General features: G+C 35.2%; 1 protein-coding gene across 5 annotated transcripts in view; it reads left to right on the top strand.

Moving 5' to 3' along the window:
* LOC106878518 (solute carrier organic anion transporter family member 4C1) overlaps positions 1 to 13,255 on the top strand; it is a 71,467-nt gene that overhangs the window by 20,521 nt on the left and 37,691 nt on the right. Inside the window, exon 1 of one of the 5 annotated variants that reach the window (XM_089351572.1) lies at positions 8,149 to 8,300. The exons of 2 other annotated variants lie outside the window; for them this stretch is intronic. Coding sequence is in view for 1 of the 3 variants with exons in the window: in XM_014927744.3 (XP_014783230.2) it covers positions 8,991 to 9,013 (23 nt within the window). In the remaining 2 variants the exon portion in view is untranslated. Of the gene's footprint in view, positions 1 to 8,148; positions 11,552 to 13,255 lie in introns of those variants that run through there. 2 more of the 5 variants (XM_089351571.1, XM_014927744.3) reach the window with 2 other exon arrangements.

Below are 13,255 nucleotides of genomic sequence, written 5' to 3'. Positions count from 1 at the left end.
ATTTGGATTTGGTTTGCCAAATTCTTGATGTGAGCTCGTGTGTTGAAATATATTTTCTATCTCGAGAGGGTCACATTGTGCCTATAATAATAATCACATACATACTGATTCTATTTTACTTCATTTTTTCCTATTTTTCAATTGGTTAGCCATTTAACCAATCGATAGTTTAATTAATCATTCATTCAATCAATCAATCAGATTTGTCAAAGTTTTTTCGTCTCCATTCCCAACCTCATCAATTACGTGCTCCCACCCTCCTCTCTCTCCCCCTCTTCCAGTTCTATCTATTTGTCTGTCTGTCTGTCTCCTAAGTCCTTTCGCAAGAATGTTGGCAAACCTAACTAAATGTTTGATTGATCAAGCGATTAGTTTAATTAAAATACAAAGAAGCAAAATAGAACCAATGAGTGTGTTTGTTACTGGCGTAACGACCCTCCACAGATACAACTCCATATTATTGTTATGTTTGAATCGTAAAAGTAAGAAAAACAGTCTTGAAATGATACTGAAAATTAGTAATGATAAAAGCTGTAGTTATTCAATAAATTAGCTAAAATAAGGGCAAATAAGGCATTACTTTTAAAGTCCCAAATAATAGAATGATTTCATTGCAGTAAATTTTTACATAGTTTTGTACTGTTTTACTTGTAACAAAAATATTTTAAAATATTTTATGTATATTTTATGCTTTATATATATATTTATGCTTTATACATAACTGTTTTCATTTATACTTTATATATGGTTTATATTTGTTTTCATTACACATCAGTTTTCATAACTGTTGACATAACCGTACAGCATTTTTAAAAAGTAAATACTTTGTCGGCTTCTAGGATATTTAAGAACTAAACTTTAAACACTCTCAATGCTAAGTTCTTTATTCTAAATGGCCTGACTGTGTTTCTTGAAACGTGTCAGTACCACAATACTTAAAAGCATATGTGTGATTTGAATACCGTAGCAGGAATTAAACAGAGTGGCCAAGAACACTGGCTTTATGGCTTAAAGGACACCAGTTAAGGATTTGCTTGGATGTGTTAAATCCTTGTTCTTTCTTATGTATTTAATAAAAAGATATTCGTTAATTGTTCTCTAATATCATTTTCATCAATGATGGTAGTAAACTTGGATCTTTTTAAAAACGGGGGCCACATTTTTCATTAACGAAACACTTTGAAACTTGGAACACTGGTAGAATGTGTCATATAAAACATCTTTTTCTCTTAGTCTTCTTAAAAAAAAAAAGAAATCCATAAGTTATTCCATGTTAAAGTTGTCGTATTTCTGTAATTTCAACCAATCACTGACGTCCATTCAGCCGATATACATTAAGTGCCGACTACATAAACAAACGATTCTGAAACAATTCTATCGGTGATAGGGTTAGGGTTAGGGTAAAACAGCAAATTAAAAAAAAAAAGCAAATAAAACGAAGAAAAAAAAAAGAAAATGAAAAAAGCAAATTTAAAATGAAAAAAGCAAATAAAATGAAGCTATGGCTTAATCAGCCAAAGGAGTAAATGTAAACAACTGAATACTTGTCAGTGATTGGTTGAAATTATCGAAAAAAGACAATTTTTTACATGAAATAAATTCGAATACAAAAATATTTTTCTGTTCTATAACACAAAATAGATAAGTATACGAAGTTTGAAAGTCTTTCGGTACCAAAAACACTACGTAAAACATTAATGAAAAATGTGGCCCCCGTTTTAAAAAAGATCCAAAAGTCGCTTGTCAAAAATTATAAGGAACAGCGGGCGAGAACCCATATCTTACAGAACAGGTATTGAGGTCGTTTAGCCTCAGGTCAGTTCTCATCCAACAGAACTACAATCTAGCTCTGAACAATATATTTGTTGTTGGCACTCCGTTGCTTACGACGTCGAGGATTCCAGTTGATCCGATCAACGGAACAGCCTGCTCGTGAAATTAACGTGCAAGTGGCTGAGCACTCCACAGACACGTGTACCCTTAACGTAGTTCTCGGGGATATTCAGCGTGACACAGTGTGACAAGGCCGGCCCCTTGAATTACAAGTACAACAGAAACAGGAAGTAAGAGTGAGAGAAAGTTGTGGTGGAAGAGTACAGTGGGGTTCGCCACCATCCCCTGCCGGAGCCTCGTGGATCTTTAAGTGTTTTCGCTCAATAAACACTCACACCGCCCGGTCTGGGAATAGAAACCGCGATCCTATGACCGCGAGTCCGCTGCTTTAACCACTGGGCCATTGCGCCTCCACGAACAATATATATTTCAGGTATAAAGTAGATAGGATTACATTTTCTACTGTGCCTCGATTCTTAAACAAGGTGTGATTTTAGGTTAATTTGGTGGCTATTGTTAGCTGGTCAGAAACAGCAGAAGATCATTTCTTGCTTAGCTGTGGGGCGTAGCCTGCTATGAAACGATTAAACTTGCAAGCTGTTGTCACATTAGAAGATAAACATCCTTTGACATAAATCGACTTCATCTACAAGAGAAAACATTTTTATAGCTTTAACAGCAAACAATACAGGAGTTCAATTTTATGACGAATGATTTCAATGTTTTATTGTTGTTCGGTTGTTCATAATAACGTCACGTCAGTTCAAATCTGATTGTTTTGTATATATGTTTGTAGCTGTGGTTGGTAGAATAGGTAGGGTGCCGGGCAGAACATTTCGTGTATACGTTCTGATTTCAAATCCCACTCAGGTTGATGTTGCCTTTTGCATTTTATATTGATCAAGTAACATTTTAAGTACTGGAATCGATTTAATCAATTCTATATATGTTGTGTCACAGTAATTAAACCATCTAAAATATGTCTACTTGCGCGCGCGCGTGTGTGGATTGGCGGGGGGGGGGGGTCTGTGGAAGTGGATATGTGAGAGCGTGATGGAGAGGAAGGAGTTTCAGGAGCCCGTGTGTATTTCAGTGTATGGGCGTGGTATGTTTACATGTGTTACAAGGCAATATGCAATACCGTCACCAGTCAGCTTGCTGGAAATTGTCGGCAACTGACCCTCAAATCTCACCCAACCTTATTAAGAAAGGTAAGAACACATTACACAATATAGTCCCAGATACGTGTAAAAGAGGTTGATTGCAACTGGAATGCCTTTAATCAATAAGCCTGCATAATTAAATGTTAACATGGAACTAAACCAGTGCTCTATAACCAGTAAACTGCGGCACACTGGTGTGTCACGAGACGTTGCTAGGTGTGCCGCAGTGTAACTTGAATTTTTTTTTTCCTCTATACTTTTAGTTACATTTTTAGTTCAGGTGTGCCGCAAAATTTTGAAAAGAATATAAGTGTACCGCAAGTAAAAAAAAGGTTGCGGAGCACTGGACTAAACAATGCCAACATTAACAACACTGCTAAGCGTTGCTGTTTAGCAGGTCTGCTGAAAAGCTGATCAATTGTATTTGGCGGTGAGGATCGACAAGTATTAAAATCATAAAAAGTTAAATAGAAGTGATTTGCAAAATTTACCTTAAGACTTTTGTTATAAAGTTTGCGTAACTCAGAATTATTATGCTAAATAATGCTGGTTTTATATTTTGCCTAAATTAAAAAGTGAACAGAATCTTCTGTATTAAACATATTCACAAACAGTCAATTGTCTCTTTTTGCAAAATACCTAAACGTGTATGTTAAAAAATATTTTTCTCTTTCAGTATTTTTGAATCGGTCGACTAATTCTTTTTACATGTCAAAAAGTGTATAGAATCTTGAGCAATGAAAAATTTTAAAACCTTATTCGTAACTGTCTTATTTGTATGAGTCAGTTTTATCATGGTCTCAATATTGACGAGGTACTAGGGCGGCGAGCTGGCAGAATCGTTAGAACGCTGGGCGAAATGCTTAGCGGCATTTCGTCCGTCTTTACGTTCTGAGTTCAAATTCCGCCGAGGTCGACTTTGCCTTTCATCCTTTCAGGGTCGATAGATTAAGTATTAGTGGCGTACTGGGGTCGATCTAATCGACTGGGCCCTTCCCCCAAAATTTCGGGCCCTGTGCTTAGAGTACAAAATATTAACGAAGTACTTAAGGAAATTACAAATATAAAATCCTCTAGATTTGTGAAAAACCAATAAGAATTTGAGAAATTACGTTGAAATCATCGTTTGGGAACATCTTTGAGTAAATGCCTTCCGCCCTCCTTTAATTCTTCTCGAGATTTCAGAGTCCATATCTCAGTGCATCTTCATTGTATTATCCTCGATTTCACCGTTTCTCATCTCTATTAATCCGCGTGCTACGTCTTCAGACTAGTCTCTGAAATTAAAATAATTAACCTTATACGCAAGTAAGACGTGGGATACTACGAAGAGAGGAGAACATCAGTTAGCTATGACCCAAAAGTCCATGGAAAGATCCATGCAAGGAATTTTATTGTGAGAGCAAATCCGAAATGAGGAAATTCGAGAACAGAACGGAATGAACGACCTAATTGTGGAATACCGAAAGCACAGATTCCGTTCGTCGGACATGTTGCAAGGTTCACAGACAACAGATGGATCTGTGCAGATGCCAAGAGTTATCCAAAAGATCTGAAAAGTCACTTGGAAGACCTCTATGAATATGTAAGTTGTATTAATGGGGTGTTGGGGATGAAAGTCCAGCTATTTCATCGAAAGTAATTTGAAGCCCTCTGATGCGACATTAAAAACAATCGCCTTCTCGACATGCAAAAATAAATAGAAATGTCGCATAAAATGCTAGCTGGTAATGTTTCCTCTAAGGATTCAAACTTTTGTTCATAGGATAGAGAGAGAAAGAGAGAGGGAGTATGTAGTGGCAACAATGCATCTCTCAGCATGACCGCATTTAATCAAACGATGGGTGAAGGTGATCAATCTTCAGTAGAAACTCCTTCACTTGAAGAAAGTAGGGATTCTCTATTAAATCCACTATTGTGTTTTGTGAAGACGGGGATGAGCTAACCTTGGTCTTCGTCCTTCCCGTATAGTTGACCTGCACAAAAATAAAAAATAATCCCTTAGTGGGTTGAATCCTCAACCCCTAACTCTCTTGGATTATATATATGAAATTTTGAATTTAGTTTATGGACCCCCAGTACTACTTTTGCAAAACAACAGGTGTCTGTGGACCCCAGGTTGGGAAACACTGATCTAGACTATCACAGTTATTCAAAAAGGAAACTTAAAACTAACGAATAAAGGGACAGTTGAAATATCTCGAGCCAACACCTAATGAAATCAAGGGTTCCTTAATACAAAAATAGAACGTTGACTCCGATTAATACAAGATGAGATGTATGTTAGAAAACCATTAGAAAGTTGTAATATATAACTTTTTACTCGAAAATTTAACGTATGTTACACAGGCGAATGCGTTTGATATGCAAGACTTAAGGCATACTGGAAGGGAAGTGATCTGTTGAATGACCATAATTCATTAAATTTAATTGCCATAAACCAGACTAAATGTTCCAGCAACGCCATTTACTAATTTTTTTCCATTCTTTTAATTCGTTAACAAAATTAAAGCTAAGTCAAAGTTACGGCCTCGCGAAACACATACACGAAAACTTTGCATATGACTGGGCACCACATAGTAGTAGTAGTAGTAGTAGTAGTAGTAGTAGTGGTAGTAGTGGTAGTGGTAGTAGTCTCCGGTAGTCCGAGAAAGATGGTTTGTACAATTTCTTGCCGAACAACCTGCACAAGGGATTTGTTTATAGTAATCAAATGTTTGTGCCCTATATTAGCTCACTGCCTCCATCACATCGACGTTGCCTTAGCAGGTGCATGGTGTACCACACGACAGGTGTTGAAGTGATTGCAGAGCGACATGAGATGAAGTGCTTTGCTCAAGAACACAACGCACCACCCGGTCTAGGTATTGAAACTGCCATCTCACGATCGTGAATGCGATAGCCTTAACACTAGGCCATATACCCTCACGATAACTATAGGCATAAGGACTGAAATTGATAATAAAAATTATTATTATCATTAACTCTGCCTTAGCGAAGGCAATGTTTTCGGCCGCGTTTGTTCGTTCGTTTGTCCGTGGACAAGACATCTCAAGAACCGTTGGATGGACTCGGATGAAACTTTCAGAGATGTTTGGCCTCGTGACTGGAACGAACTGATTAGATTAATCCCAAAGGCTGCTTATTTCATCCACTTTTCAGCACCCCTTCGTGTGTGTGTGTGTGTGACTGAATGTATTAGAGTATATAGGAAAGTAGATATGTGATACACATAATTTAGGCAGTTTGCATAACTATAAAGGTTAGGTGTAAAGATAAATATGTGAAGGCACAATGGCCCAGTGGTTATGGCAGCGGACTCGCGGTCGTAGGATCGCGGTTTCGATTCCCAGACCGGGCGTTGTGAGTGTTTATTGAGCGAAAACACTTAAAGCTCCACGAGGCTACAGCAGTGGGTGGTGGCGAACCCTGTTGTATTCTTTCACTCTTCCTTCCTGTTTCTCTTGTACCTGTATTTCAAAGGGCTAGCCTCGTAACACCGTGTCACGCTGAATCTCCCCCGAGAACTAAGTTAAGGGTACCTGTGGAGTGCTCAGCCACTTGCACGTTAATTTCATGAGCAGGCTGTTTCGTTGATTGGATCGACTGGAACCCTCGTCGTCGTAACTGTCGCCACGATAGATAAACATAAAGACATCCTGATACAAACATGATTGATAAATATTAAGACATCCTCATACAAACATCGTGCATATAGATTTAATATGCATTCAAAATGCAGATTTGTAAATGTTTATGTGTAGAGAGTCAACTCATAACTTAACATATTTTAACTTTTGGTAAAAAAATCCTCCAAATAATATTTAATGAGCATTAAAAGCATCTCCTAGTTGTAAGCGATAATTTATGAAATTTGTGATAAATATAATACCTGATCCACAAACAAAATTGTAAATGCATGTATAGAATATTATATTCAAACCTAAAATTTGTATTTTGTTGTGTCTGGGGAGAGTAATTCTCTTTTAGTGCCTTATTATTTAACACACTCAACAATTGAAAATGTTGCAAGACGCAACGAAAATTTTAGAAAATTTAGAAAAAGTGAGTGTGTTCAATAATAAGGTACTAAAATATAACAACTCTCCCCAGATACATCAAAATATACTCCAACACACGAACTCACATAAAGAATCTTGCAAATCAAATCCAAAAACGAAATAAAATTTGTAGTTAACAAAGAAAGAAACTGAAATAATATGTATAAATAGACTATAAATATTATATGTATATATATATTTCGTTGGACTGCAAACATAGTTCCGACTCATTACATGCTGAGTTCAAATTTCGCGGAGGTCGATTAGTTTTTCAGCCTTTCCGGGTCGATAAATTAAGTACCAGTATAGCAATGGGTTCGATGTAACCCACTAGTCCTCTCCCCCAAAAATTTCAGACCTACTTATAATAGTAAATATTTGGCGTCAAATAACATAGATAACACGATTTGAATTTCCGCTTATTTTCCGATATCATAAACAGCAAAAATATGTATCGATCTTTACTCTCACGTTTCTGATAATTTATAAACTACTTTTGATATTGATGAACACTCTTACTTCTCTCTCAATGACCTCACTACATATTTATCGATTATAGCGAGAAGGGAAATTTAAAATAATTATTTTTCTGTTGCCGAATTATAAAAGAATGCTGTAAGGAATTGTCATCATTTGCACAAGATTATAGACAAATCAGTCAAGTGATATTCTATATTTTAAACTACGTCATAATCGTAATGTTCTACATTAATGCCAGAGGCTTTTTTTTTTATTTCATTGTTTTTCCTATCAATATGTATTTTGTTGTTTTGCACGCATTTAGAAGCATAGCGCTTGTACCCATTTACTTCTCTTCCAATAACTTATCCACAGAACATACTGTCGAAACTGACGCTGAGACAACCCGAGGCAGCCTAGGAATTATCGATGAGGACGTCCAGTTCCTAGCTTTCTAGTCTCGGTTTCACTTACTTGATAAAACCAAAACAAAGTTTATGACGAAACAGAATCTCTGTAACCGACAGATTTATGTGACGTTAAAATGTGAAAATTGCAAAGCAATCAATTTTCTTGATTTTTTTCTTTTCTTTGCATTGTTTGACTCACAAATATAATGATTTTCTTTTTAGCAATAAATGTTCCCGCATAAGAAAATGAATTGTATATTTAAAACTTATCAAAATGTCAATCGATTGTATCGTAGGATGGCATTTCTCTAGTATGGCCCACAGTCCAACGAGTGACACCAATTATAGAATAATTAATACTTCTGCCCTACTTTGTGAGTTTCAAAAAATTTTGCCTCTCTCAACTTCTGTTCAATATTTTACTGTTAACTTCTCAGCTGTTCATCACGCAATCGAACATGTTTATATCTATTATATCTACATGTACTATTTAAAATGCTCTACTACACATCAAAACTTTGTGACACATTCTCACCATAAATTTCGAAAAATACTGTAACTTTTTTTTAATATTATTCCAAAAGTAATTGAGAAAAAATTACTATAGAAAAAAAAAATGAAGCAAGTAAATTTATTTTTAAGTCAATTGGAGAAAGAAAATCTGCGCCAAATGATGACAATGATCGCTGATAGTATGTAACTGAAAACTGGAAACATGAACGAAAACACTAAACGAAGGTTAAACAATTGCATCAGTTTATTTACTGCACGAAACACTTTATAAATTTAACTGTAAATTTCCAGACAGGAAGTTTATCGAATAATATAAAGCAAAACTTGAGAAGCCCATGGAAATTCCACGTTTATAAATTTCCTTCTTTCAATTTTGGTATTCATATCATCACTCCATTATGGTTTCTTAGTTAAGATTTTTGAAAGCATAACAAGCACTCCGAAGCACTAACGCCGTGACAAGCAAAATAGTAATAATATTGCTGAGGATTGAATAAACTGAAAAAGGATTACCTGGAATATTCATTCAGTGGAGAATAGAAAAATCAATAATGATTGCGAGAAAAGGATTCAGGTGAGATTTTCTGCTTAATGAATACATGTACGATCGGGATTCACATATACCTTATAGCGAGTTGAAAATGTTCACTCAACTGCGATTATCGAAGCAATTAATAGATAAAATTTCCTTTCGTGAAAGAATCAAATGAGATGATCCCAGTAAGCTGATGGAGGGTTTTTCTTTTTGTTTTTTTGTTTTTTTCTACGATACAAACAATGCAGTTTGGAGTAAATCTGTAAAATCAAATGGTGAAAATAACGGCCAGGTTAGACTCGTATTCTCCTCAGCAGCATTTCTTCAAGCTTCACGGTCTGAATTCAAATGTCACCGAGATCGACTTTGATCTTTTCAGGGTCCATAAAATGAGTACCAGTTAACTACTGGGACGATATAATCGACTTACTCCTTTCCTCAAAACTTGCTGATCTGGTGCTAAATAGAATATTAAGTTACAGTCCATTCGACGATTGGTATACTAAATGATAAGAATCTTTCTAAAACAATCTACATATACTTTGCTAAATTTTAATGTTGTTAAACTCTGACAATGACAATGTATAAAATCATATATTTTAACTTCTGAGCTTTAAAAAGGCTAGTTTCTACGATATGACTGGGCTTATTTGTTACTTCAGCTATATATTTTTAACTAATTCCAAATATCTTATACATTTTGTTTCAATAACGTTATAAAGTGTAAAGCAGCTTAATTGTATGTAAATTTATGCAAAAATCTACTTCTCTTTTCCGTCGAGAACCAAAATTTGCTAAAGCTGATCCTGCTCTAAACTTCTTAATATGTTTGTATAACGTTACAAATATTCAAGTTTGTTTCAATTTATTTTAATTGCTTACTGTCGTAATCAAAGACAGACAGACACGTACATGCATGCAAAGATTTTATATCGGTAAATATAGATTTAAGATAGATGAATATACGCATAATATATAGATAAACGTAGGTAGAGTTTTATATCGACAAACAGCGTTTACCGCATTTTACAGCTTATAAGACGTATGCTTAATTCCTAGAAAAATATCAATCTGTCTTTTAAATATGCTATCGGAGATTCGGTTAATGTATTTTGGAAATTTGTATCTTGTAACAAATCTGAATTCTACTCTAATTTATCCATAAATAATCCTTAATTCTCGATTTTTCGCTAATAGCTGTCCAATCACTCCACTTCAAAGTTCCTTTTTCCGCGTATCTCGGGGACCCGTGGTCCGATTTACGCTAAATTTGTTTTATTCTGTTTATATTATCATTCCAGAGTTATGTTACTTTCGGAGTGTTTCCCATTATCCGCTGTTTTGGCTGTTTATGAAAGTACCCACCACAACCGCAAATCTCGGGAATCCGTGGTCCGGTTAACGCGAAACTTGTTTTATTCCGTTTGAATTCACATTTCAGAATAATTTCCCGTAATGCGCCGGTTTGACTGTACTAAATCACAGACAAGCACAGAGTTTTAGTAGATAAATAGTTAGTTCGGAGTAGTCGATGTCTATTCGCTGACTTAGCACAAATATTTTTAGCCACTCACTACACTTTTTATCAGTTGCACTAGCAACCGATTCACATGCTGGATATTTAAACGACAGCACGTATATAGACTTGTATTTGTCACCAATAGCAGTGTCTACAACTCGTTTGCTTTATTCGAGTCAGGCCACGATGACATTCGAAAGTTGAGTCAAAGTGTTTGTTAGTAATCCTTTAGGAATATTACACTCGTAAAATTTGACAGCAAAATTAATAATTTACAACTCGTTAAAACTTTATTGGCAATCAAGTGGTCATTAAATTTTTTTTTTTTTGTCAGTTTTTTTTTTTAAAGGTGCTTTAAGACTTGGCATGGCTAACGAATATTCTGAAAATAATACTAATGACGCGTTTACATTTTTTTGGAATTGGTAATTTTTAAGAGCATCAGAATTCTTGAATCTTTTCCCAGGTGTACTAATAACAATCATCTTCAGTATGCTTATAGTGGCTTTAAAATTGCTTCAGTTCCAAACTTTGTCGGCCAGTTTCTGATGGTTGGTACAGTTTAGTCGCTGTTATCAGTTGGTTACAATGCATTGCTTAAGATTTCCCTTTCTAATTCTTCGTTTACCAATTTGGTTTTTCAAAATGTCAATCGTCTAGTCTTCCAATTATTTAGTTTCGTACATGGACGGAATCGAATTGTGACTCGCTTTTTTGTGAAAGTGAAAATTCACACGTGGATTCAATTCATTTTCAATATTCAAATCAGTTAAATTCTCAACAATGGTAATAATATTGGTTCCAAGATTTGACATAAGGCCAGCAAGTTCGAGGAAAAGGGTTAAGTCAATTATATCGACCCCAGTGTTCAACATTATTTCATCGACCCTAAAAGAATGAAAGGCAAAGTTGATCTCGGCGGAATTTGAACTCAGAACATAAAGACAGACGAAATAACGCTAATCATTTCGACCAGCGTGCCGTGCAGTAGGACTGAACCTAGAATTATGTGGTTGAGAAGCAGGCTTCTTATCGCGCCTGGTTAAATTGCTGAAAATGTGAGTATTATTGGTAGACATATTTGATTTCGACTGAAGGCCAACAGTAGCTTTTCAAATATAAAGCAATTTTCCACTCTTTTATTATTGTTTTGCATGTATTCTATTTATTGTGAATTTGTTGTTCTTCCCGTTGGTTGAATCTTAATATTTGTTAGTTTGTCATTTCAATGAAACTGGACTAATCTACATTTTTGCATAATTTTTCGTAATACTATTGCTTGAATATTTGACGAATTAATTTGTAAGGATGGCATGAGAAAAAGGCCAAGAGAAAGGCAAGACAAAAATAATGACCTGCTGTTCTTTTAGACGATAGCAAACATGTCTCTAAAAAAAAAAATAGTTAGGAATGTACTGCGCGCGCGCACACACACACACACACACACACATATATACATATATATATATATATATATATATATATATATATATATATACAGAGAGACAGAAATACATATACAGGTATGGTGATGCTAGCAGGAAAAAATAGAACTTAAAATCTATTTTTATTAATATTTAACAGAAGCAAAGAATGATTCAAGGTCAGTAACTTTTGTGATAAGTGCTAATGCACGAAACTCTCGGACTTAGTGTTACTTTGTTGCTTCTGCCAAATATCTATGTATGTATATATATATATATATATATATTAATTTTGCTTTAACAAAGCATTAGGTATCGTTTTTCTAAGTAAATGGACGCGATATACACACACACAAAGAATTTCAAACTCTCTCCCCCAAGTAAAAAAAAAAGGTGGGGAATGTAAAGCTTTAATACTATAGGGATCTAATAACGATTTGATAGATGAGGTGTTTTCATGGGACGGAGTAAAGGAAGTAGGAACTGTTGACTACGATAACATCAGGGAGTGGCACAGCTGTGTGCTCCCAACAAAGGAACAAGAGGAGACAATATATTCGTTTGAACACGGTTACAGCTATTGGGAGTTAGATTCTGACTGCGATTTACTACCAAATTACACGACATATGACAGACTATCGGAAGAAACGGGTTTTGATATGCTAGAGGGATCAGATTTTAAAAGGTAGAAAATGGGGCTGCTCGTAAGTGGGGCGAGTGGTTCCATTTTCATTTTTCATTGTCATTCATATTATCATATTTTAATTGCTTTTTTTATTGTTATAAGTCAACACATGTCTTGTATTGTCCCCACTGTGGGCGCCCGTTGTGGGCAATAAAGAAACAAGATGCACGTGAAATACATACTAGAAATGAAAGAGAAATAGGACAAAATTATGAAGTACAACTCCAACAGATTGATAAAAGGAATGTTATTGGAAAAACGTGTTAGCTTTTACTATGTACGGACATATCAAGTTCGTTAACCCCTGCAAACTTAATTAGGACGTCTTTCAAATTCAGATTTGCCTTTCGGTTTAAATCATTTAAAAGAAATGAATTCATCCATTTGTTTATATAAGAAAGTTTATATCTCTTTTTTTTTTTTTTACTTTTTACTTGTTTCAGTTATTGGACAGTTGGTAAATCGGCTTGAGATTATTAGTCGTAGAAATTCACCCTAGTATTTGTTTTTCCTTTTAAATCTGCTATTCATTCCATCAGTTTCCCATGTAGAACCGCTGTTACGGAAATGTGCACAAGCCAACACCGATTGTCAAGCAGTGTTGAACAAACACAACAAGTACACAATATAATGTGCACGACGGACTTTCACAT

Source organism: Octopus bimaculoides, chromosome 4 (assembly GCF_046866305.1).
Source record: "Octopus bimaculoides isolate indiv1 chromosome 4, ASM4686630v1, whole genome shotgun sequence".
In the NCBI taxonomy this organism is placed as follows: domain Eukaryota; kingdom Metazoa; phylum Mollusca; class Cephalopoda; order Octopoda; family Octopodidae; genus Octopus; species Octopus bimaculoides.
This window is presented reverse-complemented; position numbering and strand designations above follow the sequence as displayed.